The sequence below is a fragment of the Cicer arietinum genome, chromosome 3 (assembly GCF_000331145.2).
Source record: "Cicer arietinum cultivar CDC Frontier isolate Library 1 chromosome 3, Cicar.CDCFrontier_v2.0, whole genome shotgun sequence".
Classification (NCBI taxonomy): domain Eukaryota; kingdom Viridiplantae; phylum Streptophyta; class Magnoliopsida; order Fabales; family Fabaceae; genus Cicer; species Cicer arietinum.
The window spans coordinates 69,693,478-69,708,377 of NC_021162.2; the positions used below are offsets into that span (position 1 = coordinate 69,693,478).

The window sequence follows — 14,900 nt, forward strand, 5'->3', positions numbered from 1 at the left end:
TTCTATTTTTTATTAAATTCACATTAATTAAATTATTATTTCAGACATAAAAATTAATATAACTATTAATTTATATATTTTTTAAATATTATTGATTTTAATAACTTTTTTAAATATTACTCTGCTATAAAACATTTATAAAGATGAACAATTGTAATTACAATAATATGTTTAAAAAACAATTATATTTTAATTTATTTTATAATAATTGATACATTTGCAAAAATGCTCGTTCAAAATAATTGATATTTATTTCAAAGTATTACATAAAACCACTAATATTCCAAAATTATTCATAAAAAATATTATTCATATTAATTTTATATAATAATAATAATAATAATAATAATAATAATAATAATAATAATAATAATAAATACTATATATGCTATCAATTTAGTTTTAAAATTTTTACTTATCGATGTGAAATTTTCAAATAATATATGAGAATTATTGTAACAAAGGAAGTAATAATACTTTTTTTAGATAAATATATATATATATATAGAACAGAGAGATGAACCTGAGTGGCATTTCTTTCCGAACTATCAGACAAAAACCTAGTGATTACGTTGAAAAACATTTGTGGTGATTACGTGGTATAATATGATAGGTGAACTATTAAATTATTAATTAATGTCCAATTTGAATATCCTCATTATTATTTTTGTCAAAGGTGTTATAAAGTCTTGTCCTCTCGCTTAATAACAACACTATTACTATACTGCACAAAAAGATTCCTTCTTTTTCTATCCAAAATCCCACACTGCATGTAATAAATAAAAAAAACCTAATCAAACCCCTAGTCAACTTTCTTCATAGTTCTCTTCCCAAAACACAATGGCTTCAAATTCAAATCTTAGAATCACCATTGAAAGAAATCCTTCTCAATCACGTTTAGCTGAATTGAATATCAAGTGTTGGCCCAAGTAAGTATGCATTCTCATTACTGATCTCTTTATTTGTGACTGTATTTTTTGTTGTTTTATGTTGCATTTCTCTTATCAAGTTTTTTGTTTTTTTTGTTTTTGGTAATGGGGGGTGTGAAAAATAAAAGATGGGGGTGTTCACCAGGAAAGTACCAATTGAAATTTGATGCAGAAGAGACATGCTATTTATTGAAAGGGAAAGTGAAAGCATACACAAAAGGGTCATCAGATTTTGTAGAGTTTGGAGCTGGAGACCTTGTCACCATTCCAAAAGGACTTAGTTGTACTTGGGATGTTTCTATTGCTGTTGACAAGTACTATAAATTTGAATCATCTTCTTCCTCATCATCATCACCATCTTGTTAATTAGTTATTAGTATTAATGTTGTATTGAAATTATAAATATAATTCATTCAAATTTTGTTCACAGCTTGTTACTTTACTTTGTCTAATTTAATTTTGTATATAAACTTACTTTGAGTTAAATATTTAAAAAAATTGATGTATTACTCTAACATATAGAATGAGGAAATGATATTTATTGTAGTCAAAGATTGAGTGAGTCAAATGCATGTTATATTCAAACTTCAGACCAACCACTCATACGTGTTAAAATTTAAACGCCGCTTTTATTGTTACTTTGACTGGTCAATGATTTGGATATAGTTATATATTTATTGTTTTTATCATCATTAAATAAATATTAATGATAGGGTCACCTCAATTGGAATCAAATTCATTCCGGGAACCAAATTGAAATGATTTATACACACGTCAATTTTTGTTGTATGTATATGTCTTCTACTTAATTCATTTATTCATTATCTCATGAGCACGACACAACCCATTCCTCTCTCTCTCGAGTTGGGATTCCCTCTCAAAATATTTGATGTCTATTTATAAAAGATAAAAGAGTAAAAAATTTATTTAATATTTTATTTTCTCTTATTTTATTTTTCTTTTCATTTTTTACGCTCGGATATTTTAATTGAAGATGGTGTCTGTGTAAGATTTGTTCTTTTAGACCGCAGAAAATGTATACCACGACACCATGCCGTATACTTTATCTGTAGTATTCTTTTAAGCTTTTTTTTAACTTTTTTTTTTGAAAAAGAAGCATTAAGCATTATTTTTATTGATTTTTTTTATTTTAAAAAAATATATTAAATATCACTATAAATTCACATGAACATTCAATATTTCAAATTCAAATTTAAAACAAATTAACGTTTAACTTAACAATATATGTTAATTGACTTAAGATTTAAAGATAAATTTTAAATTAATTTAATCTTATTTAAAACTACTAACACTGACAATAATAATTTGGATCATCATATTGTATATTTTTCTTAAAATAAAATACAAAGGTGACGGAGATTTGATCAATTGACTATATTTAAAAACACTCACCATTAATTTAGTCAATGTTGGCATTTTGAACAAATTTTTACCATAGAAGTTTTGATAAGAGAATGTAACTGATAATTAAAATTTCTTGTTGCATGCAATTATTAAAATGTATATAAATTTTAAATTATAAATTTAATTTAATTTACAAATATTAATATTATTACCGAATATCTTATAAAAAAAGAATTTGAATTTAAAATTTTATAATTTTTATAATTATATATAAATTTCTTTATTATTTTATCTACATACAAAAAAATTATATTTTTAATCACGCTAAGTCCAAATGGTGAAAAGTCCGACTACTATTAAGTAAAGTTTTGAATTCTAATCATGCGGCAAAAAAAAAGTCATTAGGCGTGTTTGGTTCCTCTTCTATGAACTCAACCAGTTCAATTTTGAATTATAATTCGGATTTCAATTTTTTATCAAAGGAGTTTAATTTAACTTTATATTACATATATAATGAGTTAAGGAGCATTGAATAAATTTTAAAAAACAACTTCCGAATTGAAACCTGAAAAATTAATATGACCATTACTTACATTTGCATATATTAAAAAATATTTGGTCTATAATAAAATAAAGCATAGAATTTAAACTATTATTAAATCAATTGCACCCACCAATCAATTCGTGCGCTTAGATTGTTTTGTCTTGTGTTTAATATTTTGTCAACAAAAGTCTTGTGTTTACTCCGAAAATTTTAAAAAAGATTAAATATGTTTTCGATCTTCGTAAAACCTCGTCATTTTAAATTTAATTTTTGTAAAATAAAAATATAACTTTTAATTTTTATAAATTATTATGTAAATATTTTTAGTTTTTATTTAAATGAAATATGTTTAACGATACTTACATTTCTAAAAAAATTGAATAATATTTTACAAATATCTTTAAAATATTATTAAATTTACAAATATCTTTAATATATTATTAAATTTTCTATCTTAAGATTAATTAAATATAAGTTTTTTAAACACAAAAAATTCAAGATAAAGGTAACTAAAAAAAGAAATTTTTAACTACCTTTCTACGGAGAAACATGATGATGGAAATGAAGCTCGTACACTATCGCTTGATTTGAATTTTTGGAGATGATATGTGCATGCTTTAATTGTAATTTTAGTCTTGATTAATCTTCTATTTTAAAAATCGACAATTTTGATTCATTCTCTTGATTTTTTTTAATAAAAAAATGACGAAGTGACATGTTTTAAATAATATGTCATTATCATAATGATATGACGATGTAAAATAATTAACCATCACAAAATCATAATAGAACGTTATAAAAATTTAATTTTCAAGTTCGTAAATTTTTCATATTTGTAATTAATTAATGACATATAAATAATTAATGCATCTAGATAATTTTATATTATAGAATTATATATCATGTTATTTAAAATATATATTTATTTATTGGGTGTTTTTATGTTACCCCAAATGTAATCAAATTCAAAAAAAAAATAAAAAAATAAACGTTCAAATTCATCAATCTATAGTATAAAATACACATCTAGAATAACTTATGAGGACAAAACTTGGATAGACACAGGTTACTTCTTTTCTCTTAAATTAAATAGCCTACGTCCAAACTAGGCCATATTCCCATGTTGGCCCATATCCTAACCTACCCATCAGCCCCAACTGTCACTCGCCCAACCCGAAAATATATATTAAAGGTGTTTCTTCTTTCAATTCAAATACACAAAAATACACCTTTAAATTAGTTAATCCTTGCGTGTAAAATATACCTCTGAATTTAAAAGCTTTTTAGAAAACTTAAGTTTGTATATATTATATCATTTAAAAGAAATGGAGCACAATTAACTCTCCGATTTTTGTTAGATTGAGCTTTATACTCTAGGCCTGACTTTGACTAGGAAACACTCCTTGATGCTACTGTCACATTCACATATGTTGGAGAGGGCCAGCCAAAAATACAGTAGTTTACATGAAACTAACTTCGGATAATGTATTTTTGAGTAAAATACACTACCGAAAGTTAACTTTGGTTTTATTTTGTTATCAAGTAAATATAGTGTACTCCATTGCAATAATACAATATAGTAGAAGAGTAATTGGAACAAAATGAAAATTCAAGCTACTCATAAAAACACGATATTTACAATGTGCTCTTTTACTTAAAATTGCAAATACTAAATTAACGTGATAACATCATCTAAAAGTATCACAAGTAAATTGATGCTCCTAAAATATGCGATTTGTGGGGATAAATGTGTTTCCTCTTGTAACTACTGAACAGGTTACATATTAATAAAGGAAGATGCTCGCTAATGAGCATGAAGAAGTAAGGAGTAAAGAGGAATACAAACATTTTTACAAAGGAGAATATCAACACATACTAATACATTGATAATAATACAAAAATATACATTTGCTAATGCAGTGACTGTAAAGTTCTAGTTCTTGGTTGTCTGTGCTCTCAGCACTGAATATGATGTTGAGTTTGTATAGATCAGCAGCAGAGACAGCTGCATGGTGATAAGATCCATTTTAAAACAACTTCCAGATGAAAAGAAGGACTATTTTATAACGTGTGTACCTCTCAAGAAGTTGAGCTTTAACGAGTTTTTCAATTTAACTTGTTAGTTAAAAAATCAAGGTGAGAAAATGTTTACTGTGATAGTCTCAATTATAAATCTTATGGCGAGAAAGCTCAGCCGCGTGAGAGATCCACCTCTACATTTTCTAAATATCCATTACTTGTGTAGAAAAACTTACCAAATGAGTTTATATTTCATATAACCACAAATACAACCAAATAAAACATGAGCGAGGTTGGGTTACAAAAGGCTTACCACGTGAGTAATACAGATATTGTGAAGCAAACAGTTGAATTCCATCTCCAATCATGTTTGAACCTACAATTAGATGGCAACTTTATGAGGATAAATAAATTAAATGCCGATCATTGTGAATCAAATGAAGAAATTAAATAAATTAATATGTATTTGAAATATATATTAACATGAAGAAATGATAAAAACGTGCCAAATGGACATATTAATTCATTCAATGTGTCTTTTGTTATTTATTTTGGTCATCGAATGAGTCTTTTGTTAGTTAATTTAATCTTCGAATGTGTCTTTCGTTAATCAATTTGGTACGTAAAGTTAACAAAAGAAACACATGAATTTCTTTTTGTAATTTTCATACCTTCAAGCATTAAAGTGAGATTCTCACATATTTAGGAACCAAAATTATTATTTATCTTTTATCCTTTTATCGACTCTCTGCACAATCATTACATTGTGTGATTGCACAGGAACATAACAATCACACACATCTTCATTTATCCCTTTTTTTTGTAACCAATGAAAAAATAAACACTGCTTATTCACTTCTTACTAAGTAATTTTACTGGTTTTTTAACTTTATAACCATAATATATACGTAGATTTATTATTGGGTTTTTGGGCACAATTCATAAAAATTTAGTAGAAAAAAATAAAATATAACAAAAACTCACTATAGAGGGTTCCGTGACTATTTGCCCACGCTAAGAGTAGAGTCCATCTCCTTTCTCACCTCTTCATTCAAGGTAAAACCCAATAATAAATCTATTTTTTAAATAAGATAAGAATATTTTAAAATATGAAAGACAAAAACACTATTCTTTTTTCTTTTTCTAGTACCATTCAATACTCCATACTACGACCTACTTTTTTTTTTAGTAATAGAGGTTGACTCTCTAACTTTGATCTAAAACTCAATTAAAATATATTTTTAATATCAATAACAAAATCTTATACAAATTTACCTACTTATGTGAAACACAACTTGTAAAACATGACATGATTATTTAATTGAATTATTTTGATAATCTATAATGTATCTTTCTATTTTGGTTTGTAAAACAATTTAAGTTTCTGTTTGCTTCTCTCAAGATCAAGATATATACCTACCTCTTGCTTTAACTCATTGTTCAGCTCAAATTCCGCTGATAGAGAAATCTTTTTTCTTCTATAAGTCAGCTTATTTTCAACTTCAATTTTGTTTTTTTCTCTTTTAACATGATATTTTTCTTTCTTAAATCATTTTATTATCAAATTAATTATTTTTATAAATTATGATTCATTGTGCAGATATTATGCGTGTGACAAGACTTAAAATATAAAGTAAAATAAAATTTCAAATTGTCAAAGTTCAACTACACAAGAGTGTTGTTCACCATTTGAATTTCAGCATTCAATGTTTGCTTTCTTATTACTTCATCTCTAATGCTCAAAGTGGAGTCCTCCATCAAACAATGTTTTGCATTCAACCATTCATCTCCACTTTCTTCCTCAATTATGCTCAAATTTATGAAGTAGACATCCATCATGAGACTTAATTAAAATATTAAAAGTTAATGGATATAATTAAATATTGTATGTGTCAATGATAAAAGAGTGTTTCCAAATTGACCATGAGGATAATCGATATATATCATCTTTTGAAAGAAAACTTTTATCATTGCTACATATAATATTTATTTATATCCAAGCATAACTGAGGAATAAGGTGGAGATGAAAGGTTGAACACAAAAACTCCTATGATAGAGATCTTCACTACAAATTTGAGAATTGTGGATGAAATAGGAAAAGAGCAAGAATTAAATGATGAAATTCACATAGTGCGTCAGACTCTTGTACTTGAGCTTTGACGATGTGAAATTTTATTTTACTTTATATGTATAAGTTTTGTTACAGTCACACACGTAATGTGTGCACAATAGATCATAACATATAAAAATAACTCATTTGATAATAAGATTATTTAAGGAAGAAAAATATCATGTTTGAAGAGGAAAAAGCAAAATTGAAGATGAAAATAAATTGACTTATGAAAGAAAAAAGAGTTGTGTTAGCCGAATACCTAATCCAAAAAATTAAGAGTTGAAGCAAGAACTGGACATCATGAGAGAAGCAAATAGAACTTTAAATTACTTGGCGGAACATATAGAAAGACATTATAGATTACCAAACTAATACAATTAAATAATCATGTCAGATTTTACCGTTTGTGTTTCACATATGCATTTTAATTTGGATTAAGATCAAAGGTGGAGTGAGTCTCAACCTCCGTTAATAAAAAAACAAAACTAGGTAGGTGTTTCAAAAGGTACTAGGAAAAAAATAGTAGAACATAAAACATTTGTTTTTGTCTTTCATATTTTAAAATATTCTTATCTATTCTAAAAACCTTGAAGAACATGAAATGCACCTTAGAATAGTGTTGCAAATCCTTATAGATAAGAAACTGTTTGTTAAAAACCTAGTTAGTGTCAGTTATGGATATGTGGTGTTTATTTTCATTGGTTAAAAAAAAAGTGGATATGTGGAGGTATGGGTGGCGTGTGTAATCTAGTTGATATGCTGCTGTGAATCACATAATGATTGCGTTGAATATCAGCCTTCATGGAAAAGAAGAAGAAAAATGTAAATGGTAATTTTGGTCTTTAAATATGTGAGACTCTTGTCACTTTAATTTTCAAATGTATCAAAGTTACAAAAAGATCTTCACGTGTCTCTTTTGTTAATAATTTTATAGACTAAATTGGCAAATGAAAGACACATTTAAAGACTAAACTAACTAACAAAAAAACACATTTGATGATCAAAATAACTAACAAAAGAAACATTAAATAACGTCTATTAGAAGGAATTAGTGTCTATTTGATTAGAGGGATTTGGAGGGGAGGGGAGGGAATATTTTGAATAATGTTTGTTTCGTTCAAATTTTTAAGAGGGAGAACAAAATCCATCCTAGACCTCTAGCAATGAACAAAAATCAAACATCTTGCGAGTGAAAAAAAATGCTATGATATTCATTTTTTAAAGTTGATTATTTTAATTTATCCTCAAAAGTTTTAATTGTCAAGCTAATCAACACTAGAGTTTTGTTGAATTCATCATCATCATAGCCTATCTTTAATCCCCATATGAAATCAACTTTATTACTCATCAAGCATTTATCGCCACAAAAATCTTGACCAAACACTTTTATAGTTGTCTAACTAATATTATAAATCACAAAAAGAATCAAAATATAACCTTGCTCATTGACTGACTCCAACAATGGTCTCCTCAGGAAAGTAACTTGGTCCAGTTCCATTCACTGGATGAGCACCATTATAGTGGAGGATCCTAAGCTTTCCTTCCTACAGTCACAAGCAAAATATTAACAATTTAACAATGCAAGTGAAAGCATACCACATTGATCTCCCCCAAGTAAAACCATACCTTTGTTCCGTAAACTAACCCGCCCCCAGCGAAAGGATGAAAGCACGCCACATTGACCTCGTCTTCAGCACTAGGAAGCACCCTAACAAGTTCCATATCCGAAACTCTATATACCTAAAAGATAAAGAAAATTCCGAGACAAGAAATTCAGATTAAAACAATTTTAACTACAGTAAGGAGATAACATATCTTAACATTATTCATCTCACAGATTAAGCACAATTGGTTGATCGGTATTCAGTAGTCAAGACAACAGTTACAGAATATTAATTTCACGTTTCAAAACCATGCTTACTTCGTAAGTAAAGGTCATACAAAAACTACAATAGGTAGGAAGAGCATTGCACCTCTAACACTGTATATATAGGTAATGTTGTTTCTCCATCAATGACAATGCTTTTAAGAAGAGAACCGTGTCGTCGACCATAGGCAAGGAGTATGTGCTCAGATGTAGGTGAGAACTACACATCAAACAGAAGTTGCACAAATTTAAACACCAAGAAAATTGCTTTGCAAATTATATTTAAACTCAATAAAAGTGACGGAACTAGCTATTGATATTTAAAGAAAGTCATAAGAATAAATTTAACAGCCTATAATAACAAAGGGTTAATTGTTTTTTTATTTATTTGGTTTGGTGTGCAAAGCACACAATAAATAAAAGGGCACGTTTGTATCTACGGCTGAGAGAGAAGAAATCATTCATGAAATATGAATGTTAAAAAAGATGCACAGACTTGTGCAGAGTGGGGAAGATAGAAAAATGAATTATAATCATGAGAAAGAATATGATGAAGTAATAAACAAACCTGAATTGAAGTCAGACAATGAGCTGCTCTAATTGCCCGAGAAGCAAGCACCGATCCAAATCTGTTCAACAAATATCGATAACAGTATGATTTTAAAAAGTAATGGACTCACGGAAACATGCACAATAAATAGTAAATGCATGGTAGCAATAGTTGAATTAAGCCTTACGTTGCCTCCTCAAGGGAATATATCCGCAGCTCATACATAACTTGGTGTGCTGATATTGGATGCCGAGTCGGTGATGTTGCAACACCAGGCTCTTGATGTACTGGCGTTTGTAACCCTGGATCAGCTTCTATGCGTGGAAGCATACATGCAACACATGCAGCTAAAAATCTACCGCATGGTGAAAAATGGGCACCCATTTCACTGCAAAGTGAAAATGCAGTTGTGAATTAAAAATATAAGTGCAATATTTTATAACTTCAATTCAATTACATAACTGAAGTGAATAACATAACTTCAGAAGGTACCTGCAGAGGACAGCGTGAGGTATGGTAAGACGACATCTGTCAGCATTTAGTGGGGTAGAGGGATTTTTTATGTCATGAGACCATACTCTTAACTTCACGGTACAAGGCAGTTCAGCAGCAGCAGCTGCAGCCACAGATGTAGCGATTTCTGACTGGATTCGACTCATGATGGTTTGGATGTCAGATCCATCATGTGGGGTAGTAATAGAAGCAGCAAGATTTCCGGATTCAGATACAGGTGTACGCGATTGTGAAAAATGATTCTGTAAACCTGATCTTATAGAAGATCCAGGTATGTTGATACTGCCAGACATTGCTGAAGGTGGCATTGCTACATCAACATTAGAAGTGGAAAGATTATTAGCCATTGCAGAAGAACTAATCTGTTGAGCTTGTGTATCACGACTAACACCCATGTGAGGTAGCATTGAGGGAGCACCAACTTGGCTTTGACCCATCAACCATCCTTGCAGAAAAGGTAACTCCCATCCACTTGGCTCTCTGGAAGAAAAATACTGATGAAACTGACCAAACTCTGAAAGAACCCCGCGATTTGCAGTTTGTCTAGGTACTCCATGTAACATACCATTGAGAGAATTTGCATCAGTGGGGTTTACGTGTTGACTTCCTTCAACAGGTCTGGTTTCATCAGTCTCCATACCATCAGTTGTACCATCCATTGTGAGGTTGCGGATGCCAATTCCCATTCCATTAGAGAAAGTAGTATGAGCAGGATATTCTGTACCTGTTTGAGAGTTAGTGGGGATCTCGGAGACTGTATCCATGGGAGACACTGTAGTATCATATTGTTCTGTTGCATTTGTGTCTGCTTGAAACTGAACTGTGGCGGACGACTCAATTTGCATTCTACCCGAGGCAACATCATGACTAGCATGTGGTAACTCTGCTCTTGACTCATCAACAGTATATGAAGGCACGAGAAAGAAAGGCAATGACACATAAGGTGGTTCACTAACATGTTCCGTAGGATGAACATTTGTGACAAAAACGGCAGGTGGAGGATATTGTAAATAACCGATCGATGTTGCCTCTGTCATTGATGAATCTGAAGAATCAAGATCATTGACCTACGCATCAATATAACCAAGTTAACCGAAAAGAAAAAATCAAGTTAACATTCCGAATAGCATGAATAGAGAGGCAACCAAAAACACATCAGTTAATTCACCTCAGCAGTTAAAAGATATGGAGCAGCATGAGGGTGAAAATGCACAGCCCGTAGAGATCGCCTTGTCTTTAACACAAACATTGGTGAAGATGCTTCGCCTTTCTTGTTGTAGTGCCATATGTAAAGCTGACACGGTATTCCAGAACACGATGTAAGAACATTAAAAAAATCAATCAAAACAAAGAGTAATTCATTAAAGATGTAAAAAACATAGGAGGTTCTCAGTAAATTACTACCTTGTGGCCTGATGCAACGGCAATTATTTCCCCTTTGGCATGAAAAGCAATGGATGCAATTGGTCGATCTGCGAGAAAACGTCCAATAATTTCATCAAATAGAAAACCGAATCAATAAAAGAAAAACAACAACAAACAAATTTAGTAACAGTTGCGTAGGTAATTTATAAATTAAACGAGATAGACAGTAAGTAAATATACAGAAATGGTGAGATACTATGCACTCGGATGTGTTAGCATCCCATAATCGAACTTCTTGATCCAAGCTCCCACTAGCAAGTATTTGTGGATGTAACGGATGGAACCTAACCTGTAGCCATTTAGCACATAAATTAAAATTGGAAATGACCGAATAACTTATTAAATGCATAAGCATCTGACCTGGAATTCACAATGCCTTCAACCTAGTTAGCAATCAATGCATGAACCCACTTACATACACACACTCTCAAAATATAGTTCTGAAGAAAAAACTCGTAATAATTTACGGAAACTAACATTTCTACCGTCACTTATTGTCACACAAATTGGACTGAAATCTCCTCTTCCTGTTTCCTATACTCTACACTGTCTCCAATTAAAATTTGCTGATTGGAAAATAAGATATGCGGCATCTATCTTACAAATTGTTAAATCTCCAAAATTGGTAAATGCCATTTTAATCCAACGACATATAGCCTGGTTTTCCGTCCTTGCCGCCACCTGATAGTATACAACAATTCTCTTTCAACTTTATTTACTTCAGGAATTGTGGCTTACTACCTGCTCACAACAAGTTTATTTTACAGCAGCTATTCAAAAAAATCTCAAATTTTAGCTTATTTTAGCTCAATAAAAATCTCAAATTTACCCCCAAATTGTTTTTTTAAGACTAAACTATGAAGTAATAAGCGTCTATCTTGAACTTTGCTAAATCCTTGCAAAGCCTTGGATTGAAGAGAAGTTGACTCTCTAGAATCTTCAATCGATTAATGCAGCAATAAAAGGAAAACACTTTGTTGAATAAAAATGATAACTTTAGTAACTCAACTCCACAAGATTGTCGCTCCTTAAGAGTAAATCTCATCAAACTTCATGCAAAAAAATATTCCTATCGGAAACTACAATGAATACTAAAAGGAAAAGTGCAAAAGAATAATCAAAACAAATGCACAAGAAATCCAGGCAGATTTCAAGCTTACCACCCAAGGCGTCCTCATATGGCCAACTAACACCTTTAAGCATCTTCCAGTTTCACAGTCGATTATCTTTACTGTGTGGTCACCACTACACATGGCAAACAAACAAATTTAATCACAAAGGGTCTTTAATTCAAATTAATAACGAGCTGATGAACTAGTTACAACTTACTGTGTGGACGCAAGAACTTTTCCATCTGGACTAAATGCAGCTGCAATAGTAGACCTTGGGGCAGGGACTAAAGGGCAATACTTGGCTGACAAATGTCGCAATGAATCAGCTTCAACCCTGACAATCATTTTAATTAAGAGATATTAGTCCAGAAATTTGACTTTTCACAAAGAAAGCATAAGAAAAACCACATTCTCAAGAGGCTTGCTTTTTCCTAGATATCATTTATCGACTGAAGTAGTCTAAATACCATGACTGGAGGCTACGCCTTGCATCTCTTGCTACAGTTTTAGGACGAGAATGAGAACTGGATTTTGATTTAGAAGCGTTTCCCCAACGCCACTTTGCTACATGTTTTGTTCTAGGCGAAATCTCTCTCCGTGCAAGCAAAGTAAAGACATTGCTGCAACTGAAAAAATTCAACACATCAGATGACAGAACAATTGTACAGAAACTAGTAGACAACCAATATAAAACAGGGAAGGGGGGATTTTTTTTCTGCTTCAGTTGATGAACACGTACTTGAAGATAGTTTAAGGATTAAAATACTGATCACAATGTCAAACATAGCTTGGTATTCAAGGTACGGAAATTAGGTCAAAAAATACGACAATTAATTCACAGGATCCACGACCATCCATCTAGATGATGCATAAAAAATACCAGGTGAGTATACAATATCATAATTCATAATCCTATGATCTCGGCACCTAGCTAAGTCCACACGTGACACAACTCAAACAGACCTTGTTCGATAGCTATTGTCTTGATGGATTATCAAATCAGCAAGGGTGAATTGAAGTCAGTCAACATAAAAATTCGCTTAACATTTAACAACAAAACATAAACCAACTTTAAAACTTAGCAGCGGGAAAATTCAACCTCATAAACATAAAGAAACAAGCATATCAATCACAATTTCAGCTGACCCTAATGATTAATCTAACACTGGCAACATCAAGAATCCGAAAAGAAAAAAGACACGAGCACATAGACCAGCATAACAAAATAAATTTCGCAAATTCCACATCGGAAATTCACATCAAAATAAACATAATTAAAAATTATTCAAATTAAACGCTGCTGAAACCGATGCAAACAAGGAAATGTTTAAACGGAAAGGGGGAATTCTGACCTGTCGCTGGAATTAGAGGCGTGATCGCGAGGCCGATTAATTCCCGTCATTTATGCGTGTGGGATCAAAAAAGTTACAAAAAAAAAAAAAAAACTAGAGAGATTGAAGAGGAGAAACAAAAGGGAAGGATCCAATCAGAGAGAGTTATAGGAAGAAGAGATTCGTTGTTTCGAACGCCTCTTCCCTCTCTCTGTGTGTTGGGTTTGTTTCAGAGAGGCTCCTCCTCCGAGTTGTTATTCGTGATCGATCTCAAAGGGGCAGAGAGACCTAGCGAGACGACGGTAAAGGAATAATTAACAAGTCTTTCGGCTCAACATTAGAATATTCCTTTTATTTAAGGGGTCAAAATGTGAATATAGGTAATTATCATGCTAGATTTTATGTTGAAGACTTGAAGTGGCGCATCTTTATCTTTCTACGTTATTATCCCTTCGGTCAAAAATATTGTTGAGGCTTGTACAACTCAAAATTGACTTTCAAATGAATCATATGCCTTTGATTTTGAGATAAAAATGAAATAAAAAATTATTACTGTTATTTTTTGTAAAATTGATTTATGTTAAATGTAAGTGATTAAAATATAGCTCGGCAACCGATTCTATCTAGCGTAATAAATTAAACTCATTGAATCTAGTGTAATAAATTAGATTTTTACCACGTAATAAATTCATATTTTAATTTAGAAAACTATGAAAAAATAATAACGCAGAAGCAGCTCATATAGATCCACTAGTCTGCTTAGGTCTAAGTCAACATTGACCTTTTATAATTTTTTTTAACTAAAAAAGGTCAAATTATAAAGAAAAAAAAAACTTTCAGACATGTCTCTTAACAATTTTTTTTTTTCATTTAAATTTTTTTTATATTAACGCTACTTTTTAGAACACAAAATGTATATCAAACAAAACTCACAAATGCATCAAAACAACTACAGAATAACAACTCCTATGAAATCGCATCAAAGCCAACAAATAAACTAAACAATTATATTTTCACTATGAGACAAATAAGAGAATTTAAACATCACTCACTTAAGTTGTAATGTCATTTATTCTCCTTTATTGTTATCCACCACCACGATAAAAGTTAAATCTAATCATTCTCCATTAA

At 30.7% G+C, this 14,900-nt stretch overlaps 2 protein-coding genes across 3 annotated transcripts; one reads left to right on the plus strand and one right to left on the minus strand.

Moving 5' to 3' along the window:
• Positions 1-698: 698 nt before the first annotated feature.
• On the plus strand, positions 699-1,356 carry LOC101492959 (uncharacterized). Its single transcript, XM_027332988.2, has 2 exons — positions 699-929; positions 1,058-1,356. The coding sequence occupies exons 1-2, from the start codon at positions 841-843 to the stop codon at positions 1,293-1,295; spliced, it is 327 nt and encodes a 108-aa protein (XP_027188789.1). The 5' UTR covers positions 699-840; the 3' UTR covers positions 1,296-1,356.
• Positions 1,357-4,429: 3,073 nt separating this feature from the next.
• LOC101507891 (uncharacterized) lies at positions 4,430-14,107 on the minus strand. 2 transcript variants are annotated; one of them, XM_073366010.1, is made up of 16 exons: positions 13,791-14,107; positions 12,906-13,064; positions 12,656-12,772; positions 12,487-12,571; positions 11,507-11,615; positions 11,306-11,373; positions 11,070-11,195; positions 9,881-10,968; positions 9,576-9,776; positions 9,407-9,467; positions 8,945-9,058; positions 8,598-8,711; positions 8,409-8,515; positions 5,842-7,230; positions 5,171-5,233; positions 4,430-4,843 (listed from the first exon to the last, which is right to left on the minus strand). In XM_073366010.1, exons 1-13 carry the CDS (start codon positions 13,838-13,840, stop codon positions 8,414-8,416), a joined length of 2,394 nt encoding a protein of 797 aa, XP_073222111.1. In that variant the 5' UTR covers positions 13,841-14,107; the 3' UTR covers positions 4,430-4,843; positions 5,171-5,233; positions 5,842-7,230; positions 8,409-8,413. The 2 variants fall into 2 exon arrangements, with proteins under 2 accessions (XP_073222111.1, XP_073222110.1); XM_073366009.1 differs by lacking the exon at positions 5,842-7,230 and having other exon boundaries at positions 13,791-14,106.
• Between the last annotated feature and the right edge of the window lie 793 nt (positions 14,108-14,900).

What these genes read in the sequence shown, in the direction of transcription:
- LOC101507891 (XM_073366010.1), bottom strand. Translation starts at nt 13,840, where the DNA reads ATGACGGGAATTAATCGGCCTCGCGATCACGCCTCTAATTCCAGCGAC. An exon ending in AAAGTTCTTGCGTCCACACA is followed by an intron (nt 12,572 to 12,655) that starts GTAAGTTGTAAC and finishes TGCCATGTGTAG; the next exon opens with TGGTGACCACACAGTAAAGA. An exon ending in CTATATATACAGTGTTAGAG is followed by an intron (nt 8,712 to 8,944) that starts GTGCAATGCTCT and finishes TTTATCTTTTAG; the next exon opens with GTATATAGAGTTTCGGATAT.
- LOC101492959 (XM_027332988.2), top strand. Translation starts at nt 841, where the DNA reads ATGGCTTCAAATTCAAATCTTAGAATCACCATTGAAAGAAATCCTTCT. An exon ending in AATATCAAGTGTTGGCCCAA is followed by an intron (nt 930 to 1,057) that starts GTAAGTATGCAT and finishes GAAAAATAAAAG; the next exon opens with ATGGGGGTGTTCACCAGGAA.